Source organism: Mustela putorius, unplaced genomic scaffold, assembly GCF_011764305.1.
Source record: "Mustela putorius furo isolate JIRA1106 unplaced genomic scaffold, ASM1176430v1.1 tig00000083_pilon_pilon_pilon, whole genome shotgun sequence".
Taxonomy (NCBI): Eukaryota; Metazoa; Chordata; class Mammalia; order Carnivora; family Mustelidae; genus Mustela; species Mustela putorius.
This window is the reverse complement of record NW_025421273.1, coordinates 11,082,131-11,097,388: the sequence shown is the minus strand read 5'-3', so window position 1 is coordinate 11,097,388 and position 15,258 is coordinate 11,082,131. Positions and strand designations below refer to the sequence as shown.

Genomic DNA, 15,258 nt, shown 5'->3' with positions numbered 1-15,258 from the left:
CCCACAGCACCGGGGGCTTGCCCTGGGGACCCAGCCAGACGATGATGATGCCTCTGGGCCAGGTGGGGAGAGCCCAGAAGAGCAGACAGACCCAGGCGAGCATTACTGACCTGCCAGGCAGCCCCTTGGGTGCCACAGGGAAGATTGCAGCCGAGACACAGAGCTTTGCGGGTTCTAGGGTGACCCCACTGCCTTTAGGGCCTGCCCTGTGGGCTGGTATGCGTGGGAGAGGGCCTGCATGGGGAGGCCTTGAGGATGGCCCTGGCTGTGGGAGGTTGCACTATCTGCTAGAGCACATGGGGGCATGCATGTAGCTTTTGATCTTCCTCCCTCAGCTGAGTGTTGTTCGGCTTTTAAGAATCTTGATTAAGAAAAAAAGGTATTCTGGGATCCATGCTTTTCTTTTTTCTTTCTTTCTTTCTTTTTTTTTTAAAGATTTTATTTATTTATTTGACAGAGAAATCACAAGTAGGCAGAGAGGCAGGCAGAGGGAGGGGGAGGAAGACTCCCCGCTGAGCAGAGAGCCTGATGCGGGGCTTGATCTCAGGACCCTGAGATCATGACCTGATCCAAAGGCCGAGGCCCAACCCACCCAGGCACCCCTGCTTTTCTTTTTCATTGCCCAAAAGAGTGTTGGGGAAAGATAGAAGGGGTTTCCAAGATGAGATCATCACATTAGCTTTGACTTGGTGTTGCTGTGTACTCAGTGTCTGTGTCCACGGTGTTCATACTGGTTTTTCTTGTTATTTTCAGCGTTCTGCTGGGGCACTAAGCAACTGTGGTCATTTGTTCCCTTTTGAGAGCGATGGTAAGTGTTCCAAAGCCCAGACCCGTCTTCCTGGGCTTCTGTGGCCACGGGAGGGGGACGTAGAGGGCCTACACAGGGGGCATGAGACGTGGAGCTGGGGTGTGGTGCTGACTTCCGCAGCAAAAGCCGGAGGTCACCAGCAGCAGGCCTCTCCCCGCTGGGCTGTAGGTCAGGGCGCAGCCGGGTCTCTCCCTCTGCCAGGCCAGGCCCTCCTGGAGAGGCCCGCCCTCTGGGGCCCTGTGGCCACTGAAGGGAGAATAGGGCGGGATCGGGTACACCTCAGAGGGCGTGTGCATCTCCCATGTGGCCCATGCTGGGCCATCAGTGTGCGTTGGGGCTCAGCCCCCTGCAAGTGCATGCGCCCCCCGACCATCTAAAATCCACCCCATGTGACTGTGTAAGTGAGTGTGTGCAGAGCCTGTTGCCCTCTTCTCTCACTAACCTCGGCTCTGGGCTGCAGGCTGTTGCAAAGCCTGTTAGCTGGGCTCTGACTTGAGTGCCTGTCCTCCCTCGGCCGGCCCTGCTCATCATGGGTGCTGGGTGGCACTCAGAGGCCACCAGCAAGGGCGCTGTGTTATGTGGCTCTCTAGACTACTGAAGTGAAGGTTATTTACCAAATTCTTTTGTGATCTGGTAGAGGTAGGAGTGTGAGCCCAGCACCAGGCCCTTGGCTCCGTGTCCTCAGTGGGAGTCCATCCTGCACATGGGGCCAGTCCTCAACAGGCATTCCCGGGGGTCTGACCTTGCCTCTTTGCTGCCAAGGGTCACTCCAGGGCTTTGGCCCCTGCTTTTCCCTGCAAGGGTCCTGGCCTACTCTCTTGGGCCCCACTGCCTCCATGTCCAGGTCCCTAGCTGGTAGTGACTGTGAGTGGACGCAGTAGTGGGGGCTGCCGAACTGACTATTGGTCAGGTCAGTGGGAGTCAGGGTGTTGTGGTGAACCTTGCCTCCGCATGAGGAGTCCCAGGAGACCACTCACCTGACTCTGCCCCCAGTGGGGCTCAGGGAGATGCAAAGCTTGCGACTGCTGCCCTGGTGGGTGCATCTGGGCTCTGGGCCCTCAGGGTGTGTGAAGGAGAGTCTGAAGAAGGGCTGGGGTGGGTGGGCTCCTCCTGGGGCATTGGGGGCGGGTGGGCGGAGGGAGCCCCTGTGCTCGCATGGTGGGTGCTCACTTGTGGGTCTGCCAGGTGTGGCGCGCAGACCGTGGACACTCGTGTCTTGTGGGAGGCTGGTAGCTGTGGGACGTGAGCATGTGGAGGCTAGGGGTGGGGGTCTCTGGCGCCGTACGTGGTCCCTGCTGCTGTGTGCTGTGGCCATGCCTTGAGGTCCTGGAAGCTGAGAGCTGCCTCCCGGAGAGGAGGGGAGGGGCCCGAGCTGCCAGGAAGCAGTGGCCTGGTGGATCTTGCAGGTGAGGTTGCACACAGGAGGAAGATGTTGCTGCAGAAAGGGAAGGTGACACGGGGCAAGTCTTTCCATGAAATGAAAGGACAAAAGCGTGCTCTAGTCATTTTCAGGGAATGACTAGCTGGCCTCATTGACAGGTGTCTTCCTTGGAAAAGTGAGGCCGGCTCCTGGGCTGAGCTGCCTGGGGAATGCAGGTGGGTCTGGGCCCAAGATGCCATGTCCCCTGGCGTCCACATGGCGTGAGGCTTCATGTCTCGCCACGTCCCGAACTGGGCTGGGGCCTCAAGGCCTGGCATAGACCGTGCCTGGTCCCCTGCTCACCCATCTCTTCTCTTTTGTGTTTCCTCAGAAGACAGGTGCCCCTGGAAGGTCTTAGGTGGCAGACAGCCCGTCGGGAGTCAGACGGTCACGGGCACACGGGGCCCCGACGCAGGCCTGGGAGCCGTGAGCACCACAGACCTCAGGGAGAGCACAGGGCCCCCTTTGGCCCCACCAACCAAGCGCCACTGCCGCTCGCTGTCAGAGCCGGATGGGCTGGCCCGCTGCCGCTCCCCCTGGCGCCCTGGAGGCTCCAAGGTCTGGACGCCGGTGTCCAAGAGGCGGTGCCACAGCGGCGGGAGCGCCACCCCGCAGGAAAGCCTGGGGCCTGGCCCCACCGTGCCCCCCGCACCCCAGCTGCCCTGGGCCAGCAGCGGCCACACAAACGGCTGTGAGAGCGGCCCGTGCCCCCCCTGGTGGCGCCGCCTGTCCCTGTCCCAGGAGCACCTGGCGGGACTGGGCACAGCCCTGGCGTCCACCAGCAGCAGCCGCTCGTCCACACCCGAGCTGGGCCGGCAGCTGGGCCTGCTCCGGTGTCGCTCACAGCCATGTGTGCTTGTTGGGAGGAGATGGCGGCGCCGGCGAGAGGAGCGCACTCGCTGGCCGCGCCCGTCCTTGGACTTTCTGAAAATGACCCGGGTGAGGCTCATCTTGTTTCCTGTGTGCTTGGCCGGTGGCACTGGTCCTGTAGTCTCCACCCCTCTGCGGGAGCCCAGCGGCCTGGGGACGCGCTCTGGGCCTGGTAGGGCCTGAGGCTGCTGTGTCCCCTGCATCAGCTCCTGTGGCCATGCCATCTACCTGCCTGTGCTCAACCTGTGTGCATGTGTGTGCTTGTGTGTGCATCTGTGCATGTGTGTGTACGTGTGTGTGTGCTTGTGCGTGTAGCTGTGTCAGGATCCTGGCCTCACCCTGTGTGCATGTGTGTGCTTGTGCGTGCGTGTGTGCATGTGTGTGTACGTGTGTGTGTGCTTGTGTGTGTGCTTGTGCGTGTAGCTGTGTCAGGATCCTGGCCTCACGTGTGCCCATGGCTCTCGGGGCCCCTGCCCTCCCTGGAGCGGGATGGCCATGACCACCTTTCGGTGTGGGGAGCCGCGGAGCAGAGCGGTGAGCTGGGGGGCAGGACGGGGCAGACCTAAGTGGGGTTCAGCAGGCAGGGGGGCAGGGCGGCTAGAAGCAGGAGGGCAGGGTACAGCATCAGGTGGGGAGCTAAATCCAGCAGCCCCAAGGAAACAAAGCCCAGGAGATGTGAAGCCTGCTTGTCTGTCCTTTTTAGAGAGCAAGCAAGATAGCATGAGCACATGAGGGGTATGAGGGCGGGTGTGGGGGGCACAGAGGGAAAAGAAGAGAGATTCTCCAGCAGATGCCCCTGCTGAGCTCAGAGCCTGACTCAGGGCTCAATCTCACACCCTGAGATCCTGACTTGATCCAAAACTGAGAGTCAGACGCTCAACCAATGAGCCCCAGTTGCCCTGCTTGTCTTTCTAAAATATTTTCTGTCATTTTTGGTAGATTGCTGGGTGTCCCCTGCCCCCCGCATCCTCGAGGGCCCCTGTGTTGGCCCCTGGTTTGGAGAGCCCCTCTGCCTGAGTCCCCAGCCTCACCATCCTGTTGCCTTGCTTTACCTGTGTAGCAGCCCTCAAGGAGTCCATACGGCTTCATGCTCAGCGGGGCGGCTCTGTTCTGTCCCCCATTTGCTCTCGCTCCGCGGGGCTGTGTCTCCCGCCGGCTCAACGCGCCAGATGAGCCACTTCCCAGCCATCACATGCTGTTTGCTGGGGGCTCACTGGGACGCCATCTGGGCCTGGGGTGTGTGTGGAGGTGAGCGGACCCGCATATGCCATGTCTCTGGGGCAGTCTGCTGGGGCTTCCTGAATTGATGTGTTTCTGGGAAGTGGCATTGCATTTAAGGTGTCCATTTGGGGCACAAAGTTGCTCATTGTATCTTTTAGGGCTTTTAAAATGTTTGGTGCATTGGTAGCTTTTTTATTTCTGATGTTTTGAATAATTAAACGTAAACAGATAGAGGCGTCGTGAGCTGTTGTGGTAGCTGATGGACATGTCCCATGGTGACCTGGGGGATGGAGGCCAGCTCTGAGCCCAGCCCTCGGTCCTCCTGCAGCCCCATCCCTCCCCAGCTCCTGGCCGCCCCTGGTTATGGTCTCTCAGTGTGCTGTTCATGGTCAGGGCACGCTGTCAGCCCGTGTTTCCACTTACACTGCCTCTGTGCCGGGCATGCAGCCTCCCGCCCATAGGTCTCTGGTCTGCAGATGCTGACAGGGGTCTGACAGTTGGTGCCCCTCTGACACTGGCTGCCATCAGTGCAGACCTTGCAGGCTGAGGGCTCAGCCTCACAAGACCAGCCCTCCTTCAGATGCCTCCTGTACCTCCCACCCACTGTCTACAAATCAGGGTTCCCACGACCTCCTGCTCAAGCTCGCAGAACTGCGGGAAGCACCCGAACTAACTCATGACCCATTTATCATGAAGGACACAGCTCAAGATCATCCAGACCAAAGAGACTCACCCTCAAAGAGGTGAGGGTCAGGAGGTGCAGAGCTCCCACCCGCCCAGTCCCCATACGTGCTCCCCAACCTGGGAGCCCTCCCGTTTCCCCCCATCCCCTGTGCGGGGGTGTTTTATGGAGGCTCCACTGCCCAGATGCGACTTTTGAGATCGCTGGCCTCTGAGATGGACCACCTCTCTATCCCCTCTCTGTCCCTGGGGGTGGGGGTGGGGGACTTGAAGTCCAACCCACTAAGCCTCCCGTGGTCATTCTGTCCACTGCCCCATCCCAAAGATGGCTAGGAGTCCCCAGGGGTTATGTTAGTGTAAACCCAGTGTAGTTGAATGGGGCTCGTTACGAATCACAAAAGACACCGCTCACCCCATCACTCAGGAAGTTCTAAGGGTTTAGGTGGTAGGAACCAGGAATGGCCAAAGGCTAAACCCATACCTCTTGCTGTGTCAGCAGGAATCTGGGAAGGTCAGTTGTCTTAACCGGACAAAGAGGTAGAAGCAGCAGCTGAGCTGTTAAGGGCTAAGTGGCCAGGTTTGGTGATGTTTTGGACGAGACCTATGGGTTTCTCTCGGGTGCAGTGTTCACCTAGATGTCTCTTACAAGTGGGATGGACACTCATTTGTGGTCAACATATAACAGAAGGGAGCAGAAAACTTAAAAACACTTTTGGAAGTGTGAATGTGACCCTTGAGCACTGGAGGACAGGAAGTGTGTAGGTGGCTGGGGGTGGGCTACTGGGGGCTTGCGTGAAGGTGGGTAGGGGCCGCCAGGTTCTGGGGGTGGCTGGGGTTATGTGTGGGAGCAGGTGGGGGCCGCCAGGCTCTGGGGGTGCAAGTGCAGGGCAGGCAGGGGCTGCTGGGGTCTGGGGGCACAGATGGGTGGACAGGGGCCGCCAGGCTCTGTGAGGTGCATGTGGGGCGGACAGGGGCTGCTGGGTTGTGGGGGGCGTGCATGGGAGGTGGGCATAGGCCGCCGGCCTCTAGCTGCTGCTGGGGGTGCAGAGGCCCCAAGCGTTGCCGGGGGCTGCATGTGTGCCCTGACATCTTGTGCACCCTGATGTGCTTTGCTGCTGGGGGCAGGGGTCCCCTCTAAGAAGCATGTTGCCAGTTGTGGGAAGTGGGCACTTCCTGTCAGGTTCGTGGCTGGAGACCCTGAATGTTCCCTTCTCTTGAGGTTTTGCAGGTACACAAGGCTTCTCAGAACCGGCCTGGGCAAAGCGCCATGGGGGAAACTGAGGCAGGACATGGCAGGGTTTGGATGGCTGTCCCCGGGGCCCGCCTTCGGACACGTCTGTTGTCCACATGAAGGTGCGGCTATGAGCAGGGACAGGAGCTTCTCGGTGGCTCTCACATCCTTCCTGTGTGTGTGTGCCATGGTCTGATGCTCCTGACATCAGCAGGCCACTTTTGTGCGCTTGAAGCCGGGGGGCGGAAGGGTTGGGGGCGGGTAAGAACGTGGGACCTTTGACTGCAGGCCGACACTGAGCAGCCCACTGCACTGCCCCCTACAGTGGCCACATGGCAGGGTCACCCAGCAGCCCCTGAGGCTTGGCTCTGGGCCACCCTCCTCTCGGCCCAGCAGGGCCTGAGGCTTGGCTTTGGTCAGCGAGGAGGGGACGCTGGCTAATCCTTGTTCTGGATAAGCGACCGTTTCCACAGGAAAACATAAAGAGTTTTTAATTTTTACCGGCAAAGTTAGGTTTCAAAGTTGAAATTAAAACATCATTATAGAAAATGTGCAGATAGTCATGATTCCAACCGAGTATAGGAACAGGTGCTGTTTTTTTTTGTTTGTTTTTGTTTTTATGAAATTGTGTGTTTTCAGGGTTTTCAGAAGCCTTTTTGATGTGTAGGACATTCTGAGCCATCTATGGCGTGATTGCAGAACTGCTCCAGCCTGTAATTCGGACATGTGGCTCCCTGCCTCTGGGTCAGCGTGGCCTCCATGGCAGACTCAGCCCCCGAGGAGGGCAGGTGTAGTCAGGGTGGGGCAGATGGAAGAATGCACACACTTCTGCTGCCTGGAGCCATGTGCCAGTCTGTGGTACGTGGCATGTGTGGCACGTGCCGTAGCTTATTGGTCACCTGTGGCTTTCTGTTACTTTGTCATCTATGATGTTGGTTCCTGTCTTTATTTTTGTTATACCTAGTACTTTAGGGGTTTTGGCAGGGACTCTAGCTGTGACTTCGTGAGGGTCCCCTCATGAGGACAAGGGAACCAACTCGCGGCCTAAGTGGACAGCTGGGTGGTGACTCATGGCATCTCGTCTTAAAGTCCCTGGATAGGTTGTTGAACGAGACAGCTGTGAAAGAGAAAACAGCTGGCAAGCAGTGGGTGGCCTGGGTTTGAACACGCGGGGGTGTTCCCGAACTTTCCATGCCCGCCTAGACAAGGGTGGGCAGAGACCAGAGCCCCTGCAGGGCGGAGGAGGGACACCCCATCCTCCGGATCAGGCAGTGTAGGGGTGGCTGGTGGGGGGCTGCCCAGGGACACGTGGGTGAGTGGGTCCTGCAGGCGGAGTGACCCCTGGTTCTTCAGGCTGTTGTGGTTACTGGAGACCTGGAACTTATTGAACAGACCGTGGCATCCACGGCCCAAGAGTCAGGGACTCAGTTGCCATCCTGTGGCTGGGGTCACATCTTGTCTGCTCCAGCAGGCTTACTGCGGCACTCCCTGGGGACTCGCAGCAGAAGGGGCGCTGGAGAATGTGCGGGTCTGCAACTGTCACCACTCTCCACGAGGCACAGCCAGCGAGGTGTGTCGGCGCATGTGTGTGCACGGGGGCAGGGGGTCCTTCCTCTGCCACCCACTGGCATTTGGGGTGGGCAGGCCGGGCTGTGTCGGGACGCCTGCAGTGTGGGGCTTGTCTTCCATCTGCTTAGGGGCTGTTCCTGCCCCATGTGCGAGTCTCAGTTTGAAAACTTGATCCTTTCATTTACGCATTAGTATCGGGGTGTCACATCTGCTGTCCTTTAACTTTTCTCCTTTCCTTGCTCCGTTAGCAGGTTATTTTGTTAATTACAGTTAGGTGGGAGGCGAGGCTATGAGCACTGCACCGCTCTATGGGCAGAGGGATGTTGTTACCCTTGTGGTGACAGCAGGCCCAGGGTCACACTCTGGTCCCGACTTTACAGTCAGTGCTGGGGTCAGAGGTGGGCGCCGGGGTTAGGTGTCAGGTGTGGGTACTGGAGTTAGGTGTGGGTGCCGGGGTCAGGTGTGGGCGCCAGGGTCATGTGTCAGGTGTGGGCTGTGGGCTCAAGGGTCAGATGTCAATGGTGGGGTCAGGTGTGGGCACCAGGGTCCAGAGCAGACGCTAGGGTCAGGCATGGGTGCCAGGTCAGGCACAGTGTGGGACACACAGGCCCAATGGCTGGGGCACTGGGAGTGTGCAGCTCCTGGGCATGAGGTGGGGGGAAGGTTGTGGGAGTGGGTGCCCATCAGGCCACTGCAGGCTTCTCCTGTGGGCTCAGCACAGATCTTTGAGTGGTGACGGGAACATCCCCAGAGGCCCCAGGCAGCCCAGTTCGTGCTCTCTTGGTGGTGTGGGTGGGAGGTGTCCAGGTGTGTGTGTCGTCCAGCTCTGCACTGGCCCTCTCCACACATGTGGACACCTTTCCTTGCTGTGGTGTTATTTGGGGAAGCAGCTTCTTGGGTGGAGCCTGCCAGTGGGGGAGGTTTGGGAGACTGAGTGAATCCAAAAGTATTTCTATCCTACTCTCCGTGGAGCAGTTCCTTTGGGCTCAGGGGGCACTGCTGGCTGCCTTCTGGGCCAGTGCTGCTGTGAGGCAGGTGGTGCGGCTTGGACTTCCTCTCTGCCCTTCGCACTCTGGGGCTTCTGGGTGACAGACCTGGTGTGTCTGTTTTATGGACGGTGCCATGTGTGGGGCTGCATCAGTTAGTTTCCTGGATTGTGGGGTGGAGGATTGGGTCGGCGTGCACATTCACCGGCCCTCCCTGCCTTGGTGCCTGCAGCCTCCAGGACCCCAGCTGTCCAGACGTCGGGGCTCCTGCAGGCCATGGGTTCCCTGCTTGTCCCGCTTCAGGGCTAGAGCCCTGTCTCCGGGGATGCTGGCAGTGGACTTGGGTTTGGGGCTGTTTCTCACCCTTGTACTGCCTGCTCCTCCATACTGTCCTCTCTGGTTTCCAGCCTCACTTGTCTTCCCTGTTAGAGGCCATGGATGTTCTGTGACACTTCATGTCAGTTGGGTTTTGGACCACAGTCTCTGTCTTGTGGGTGTGGCCCTCTGGCCTGAGGTTTTTGGGGGTGACCTGAGTCTCCCACATGCTGGGAGCGCCCATGTCCCCATCTCTCTGAGTTTGCTGTGGGGTCAGGTTCCATGGAGAACACATCTGGTCCCCACCAGGGCAGGCTGGGAGCTGAGGGGACCGGGCTCTGTGCTCAGGGTGTAGATGTCCGCCGGGCATCTGTTTGCCCATGTTGTCCCTCCCCCAGGCTGAGACCCACCAGTCCTTGGTGTCCTGGACTGTCCTCACCCCTGTGCTGGCCCGTAAATGGGGGCAGGATCGAGGGATCCCATTGCTTCCCAGCCAGCTTCCTCATTCCAGCCCTCTCATCCAACACACTCAGACACACTCAGCACCCCGCACACACATACACCTGCTGGTGTACACCCCATGTGTGATGTGGACCTTCAAAGCCCTGCAGGCCTCGGTGGCTTGAGCCAGGCCAGCCTCCTCCCTCAGCTGGCCGAGGCCGGCACTCGGGTTTGCCACGTGGGTCCACGTGGGGCGTCTTGTTGCTGGGCGTCTGTATCTCTCTCCACAGCCGGAGCCCTGGTTGGACCAGTGCTCATGGGTGCTGGGCTCCGGGTGCCTGCAGGCAGCTGGGCCCCCCCAACTGGGGCTCTTCTTCAGCCCTGGCCTTCAGGATGGCTGGGGCTCTGTGGGGCTCATGGACAGGGTCTGGTCTGGCTGAGCAGAGGTGCGAGGAGCTCCCACCCGTGGCTGAGGCTGTGCCGTCCAGGAGTGCAGGTCTGCATACTGTGGTTTGGAGATGGCTTGACATCTCAGTGGGTGCCCATGGGGCTGGCTGTTTCCCGGAAAGTCCTTGAAGGGAACTTGGGATGGCTTACGGGCGCCTCTCTGTTCCTCTTCAGAGTCTCACTGCTTAGCGGGTGCTGGGACGTTGGCTTGGGGTGGTGGAGGCACTGGGCGCCGGCTCGTACCCCCAGGAGGTCAGGGCCTGGCTCTGGGGCTGCAGCATCCCTGCAGATGGCACACAAACTGGGGGACCCTTTCAAATAGAGAATCCCTCATTTATTATTAAAGTCTTGACCTTTGACTTTGGAAAAAACATAGTTTATGTTCATCTGCTTCCGTGGGTGACCTGAAACTAGAGTGACGATAGCAGTGGCGGGACTGTCCAGGCAGAGGGTCACATGTGGCCCCAGCCACCCCGAGGGGGCCTTATAGCCTGGCTTCCCGTCGTCCCCAGTTAAGTTATGTGGGGGTGCACCCCGGGCACGCGGCTGATGCCGAATATGGGTCATAGCTCTGCGTGTGTGGCTTCATCAGCGGCCGCTATGTCTTCCAGGCAGCCTGAGTGGTCATGCACAGAGCCTGCCGCTTTCCAGCTGCCACCCGTGGGTGGGCTCCCAGCGCAGCAACAGAGGACCTCTCTGCAGCGGTCCTCCCGCCAATGTCCAGCCACTGCTGGCTCGTGTGTGTGCCATGGGGTTGGGGGCCAGGCAAGGGCCCAGCCAGGCTGCAGAGACAGGCTGTGTCCTCAAGGAGTGACCCTCATGGTCACATCCACCTCAATTTGAATAAAGAAGTTATTTCATGAGCCCTTGTTCTGTGAGCAGAGTGTATGAACAGTTGCATCTTTAAGGATTGAATCGTTAGAATTTTACTTTTCTGTGGCTTAAATATTATAGAACAACAAGGAAAGTCTGACTGTTTCCTAGAGCCAAATAGTTTCCTTTTTTTTCTTAAAGATTTTATTTATTTATTTGACAGACAGAGAGGCAGGCAGAGGGGGAGAGAGGAGGATGCAGGCTCGCCGCTGAGCAGAGAGCCCAATGCGGGGCTTGATCTCAGGACCCTGAGATCATGACCTGAGCTGAAGGCAGAGGCTTTAATCCACTGGGCCACCCAGGAACCCCCAAATAGTTTCCTTAAAAGTGCTGATTTCAAAGAGGATTTCTACTCTCCTAAGGGGAAAGTGTTTATTTACTTGAATTCATGGTGGGACTGTTTCTAGGAAATTTTCTAGCCAAGGAGATGGTCTGTTAGGAGGCAGGTCCCGGCTCTGGAAGGTTTGGGACTTGGCTGCGTGGCATTGTTTCGGCTTCTGCTCTGGGCTCCCAGAAGTAGGTGCCAGGGCCCCGGTGAGAGTGCGGGAACAGCTGTGTCCCCAGGACCCACCCCCCTCTGTGTCCTGAGGTGACCTTCAGGGACCCTGAACCACGTGCTGACCCCTGTGTGGGGGCGGCCCAGAGGGGAGCCTGACTCCAGAGTCGCTGAGGTTACAGCTGGGCAGATGGGAGGCTTCTCCAGCCTAGGGGTTGGCACACGGTAGACCCCATACAGGTTCTGCAGGGCTGGGAGTTCGGGGCGAGGCCAGGGAGTGGTGGTGGTGTTGGGGAGACGGGGGCTTGACTGGACCAAGGGGGCTGCTGTTGTGTGTGGTCTGGAGGTGGGCCGTGGCTAGGTGTGAAGGGGAGGAGGCCAGTACATGCTCCCAGTTCCTGGGTCAGAAACCCTTAGCAGGGCTGGGTGGCCTGCTGGATCTTAGGGCCCTTGTGGAGTAGCTGAGGTGTGTGTGTGGGGTGTGCCACTTGAGTGGCAGGGCTCTATTTGCAGCTGGGGGAGAGTGCTGATGTTGGACAGGATGGCTCTGGGTGCCTCCATCTCTAACAGCATGGGGAAGATTTGGTTGGAGATTCGAGGCAGTGCCGGCCCATCTGGGGAGTGGGTCTCAGTGGTGCAGCTTCCTGGGTCAGCGCTTGAGGCCTGTCACTCTGGGCAGGCTTGAATGTGGTGTGTGGGTGACATGCAGGGAACCCAAGATGCTTTATGTGAATGGGGGGATCTGTTCCTGGGTCACTGGGACACTGCCTCCTGTGTAACCCTGTGGAAATGCTTTTAAGCCTGTATCTTTTCTGTTGCAGACTTTAAAAAATTCAAAAAGCCTTTGCTCCCTTGATTATGAAGATGAAGAGGAGGATGACAGCCAGGGGAAGCTGGCCCCGTATGACCCACATGGCCTCATGGGTGTCGTCACGCCTGGCTCCAGCCCATGGAGCGTGCACCCCAGCCCCCACTGCACTGGCCCTGGCCCTTGGGCCTCTTGGGAGCCCGTGGCCGCTGAGGGTGAGGGCGGCAGCGGCGGGGACCCCAGTGATGGGGATAGCGCGGGGGAGGAGGGCGCCTTTCCTCCTGGCCGCGGTGAGCTGGACCTGGGGCAGATTGAGAGCAACTGACCCCAGGTGGGCGGGCGGGGGTCTGGGCTGGCAACGGACAGGAGCTGGGCTACGCAGAACTTTGAACAATAGGTTTAATTTTTATCTAGTCTTTCCTAAAGAAGTATTTTGGATTTTTATGGCTATTACAGTTCCGGAGAAAGCTGCTCTATTTTGAATGAGTTTTTGGAAGGGCGTTCTATGAAATCGGAGCTGCGGGCTGATGGTAGAGTGGGCGGGTGTCCCTTTTCTGAAACCCCTGCCATGCAGGGCACGGGGGGCCGTGGGTGCTGCCTGGCCCACCACGGCCAGATTCCTGCCGGCTCTTCAGAGCTTGGACGGTAGTCTGATTTCAATAAAAGGAGTTTGCTTCCCCACGTTTGTTTCTGGCTGAAAGCCGTCGGGCCTCGAGCCTGTGGGTCTCACACAGCACAGGGATTTCATTTAATGAAATGGGGGATTTCTGCCCAAGACACTGACCTCAGGAGGTTTGAGTAGGAGGGTATGGTTTGTGGTAGTGAAAGAAAACACTGATAACCTTTGGAGACATTTTCTTGATTTATTCACGCCAAAGAACATTCACAGCGGCCACCATCCCTGGTGCAGATGTAGATGGAAGGTGCCGGTCTGCAGGACGCTGAGCTTTCTGGGGCCTGCCCGCCAGCCCATTTTCTGCAGGATGGGGGGACCTTTGGCCCACTGACCTGGCTGCGTGGATATGTCCCACCGTACCGGGGCTGACACGTGCATTCGCGGAAGTTGGAAGTGGCCATTATGGCTTCTCCAATGACTGTGGAAGAACTCTTTTCCTCCCACCCTGGGTTGCAGTCTGAGGGTCCCTGAGACTCTGGGAGTGCTCAGTTCATCCTGTTTGCTCCCTGGAGGGCCTCCTGAGGGAGCAGGCACTCTGAGTCTCAGCAGTTGTGCTCTGGGTGCAGAAAGCTGCCCGTGTTTTGTTCTAGAACAGTCCACTTGTCCAGTTAGTGGCTCTCAACCATGGGGGAGTTTAGAAAACACTAGCACCTGGGCTCCTCTGGGGTGTTGCCTGCACGGGATGGGGACGGGAGCTGTTGGGAGGTATCCAGGTTTAACCCAAAGAGGAGAGAGATGATGCAGATGTGGCAGAGCTGTCCCCCCTGCCCTGGGACAACGAGTCACCCTTGGTCCTCAGTGGTCTCTGGGGCTGGCAGACCTTTGGCCACGTGTGGTCTGGAGTGGGATCAGAGCCAGCAGGACACCTGCAATGCCAAGTAACTTTTGGGGTCATGCTGGTGCCCACGGGTGTCATTGGCATCCCTAGAGCCAGCACCTCGCCAGGCAGGAGGGGGAGGGGCCCAGAGAGCCCCCGGGACCCGTAGGCAGGCCCTTGGTGGGCATGTGGGCACTGGATTCCCAGCACAGCTGCCAGATTCTACCCTGGGAGGTTGTGTTTGGGTTGAGTTTCTGGAGATGGGCTCTGTGTACTTACCTGCTTAGAGCCAGCAGTCCCCACTCAGAACTTTGCTCCAGGGTTGACCCATGGATCTGGTGGGGCAGGGTCCCTGTGCTGGCAGAGCCTGGCCACAGGGATATGGGGAGCAATGGGTGGGGGGAGATGGGAGGGGGCCTCCGGGGACAGCATGGAAGGGTACTGGGCTGCTAGAGGGGCCTCCCAGATGAGTCCTTGGCTGCTGCTGGCTGGGGGTCCTGGGCTGGGAAAGGACAAGAGAGCATCAGAGACAGAAGGTATGGACTGTGGGTGGGAGCAGGTCCAGGTGGCCCCCAAACTGGGGACTTTTGGGACAGGCAGGGCGGGGGTGGAGGGCTCCTCACATCTAGCAGGCTGGGAGCGTGCCAACCGCTTGTCAGTGTCTAACTCTGTGGAGGGGCAGTTGGGATTGAGTGGGCAGGGGAGGGCTGGATCAGGTAAGGTCCTGCAGTGGCATGAGTGTGGACATGGCAGGGCCATTCATCCCCTGCGCTATGGAGAAAGCTTGCTATCCCTGATGCTGACCCAGAGTACAACTCTGGATCAGCCCAGTGTCCCCTCCTGTGGGGAGGTGGGCTGGCTTGGAGGGGCTCCCCAGCTCATTACCCCTGGAAGCAGCCCCTCATCTGGGGTTGCCCCCACCCCGGGGCTCCTGCTCTTCCCCTGAACCCTGTTCCCTCTCCTGGGCCCTCCCCCACTCCAGGCCTCCTAGGGCAGGGGGTGTTGGCTTCTAATAGGGTGCTAAGGCTGGAAGATGGGAGATGGGGCCTCTTGGCTGAGAAGCTGGACAGCAGCCCCCCTCCACTTGCCCTCACAGCCCAGGCTCCCTGTACCCTCTGTCCAAGGCCTCATCCATCACCCTCCACACTCCCCCAGAGACCCCCCCCCCAACCTTGAGGGTTGGCCTCACTCTTGGGGCCAGTGCCTGCCCCCTCCCATTGGCCTCAGTATGTCCCTGCTGAGCGACCTCCAGAAACCAGGCCAGGGAAGGCAGCCATTGGGGATGGGTGGGCCCTGAGCCCCCTGTCCACAGCCTCAGCCACCTGTCTGCTGGCCTGTGCACGGGGCCCTCATGGCCGTGGTCCTGGCCAACTATGCACCTGCCCACCAGGCATCTCAGGGGGCTCTGAGGGAGGAGGCATGGCCAGGAGCCTTGGCCATGATGGGCAGTGCTGGGGCCAATGGGGGCAGCGCTCTCATCCCTTGTTCTGGGTTTTCCCTGGCCACCTCTGCCTGAGTGCCAGTGCCCAGAACCTGCAGACCTTCTGCCTCCCTGCTGGCTGGAGCCAGGTGACAGAGGGCAGTGGTGGCTGGGGGCGG

The 15,258-nt window shown here is 59.1% G+C and overlaps 1 protein-coding gene across 4 annotated transcripts in view; it reads left to right on the top strand.

Moving 5' to 3' along the window:
* Nucleotides 1-15,258, top strand: part of FAM53A (family with sequence similarity 53 member A) — a 50,069-nt gene that overhangs the window by 18,702 nt on the left and 16,109 nt on the right. For 3 of the 4 annotated variants that reach the window (XM_004772308.3, XM_045074607.1, XM_045074610.1), the window contains exons 3-5: nt 754-808; nt 2,560-3,167; nt 12,180-12,847. In XM_004772308.3, coding sequence (XP_004772365.1) covers nt 754-808; nt 2,560-3,167; nt 12,180-12,491 — 975 coding nt within the window. In that variant the 3' untranslated portion in view covers nt 12,492-12,847. Of the gene's footprint in view, nt 1-753; nt 809-2,559; nt 3,168-12,179; nt 12,848-15,258 lie in introns of those variants that run through there. The other variant, XM_045074618.1, reaches the window with a different exon arrangement.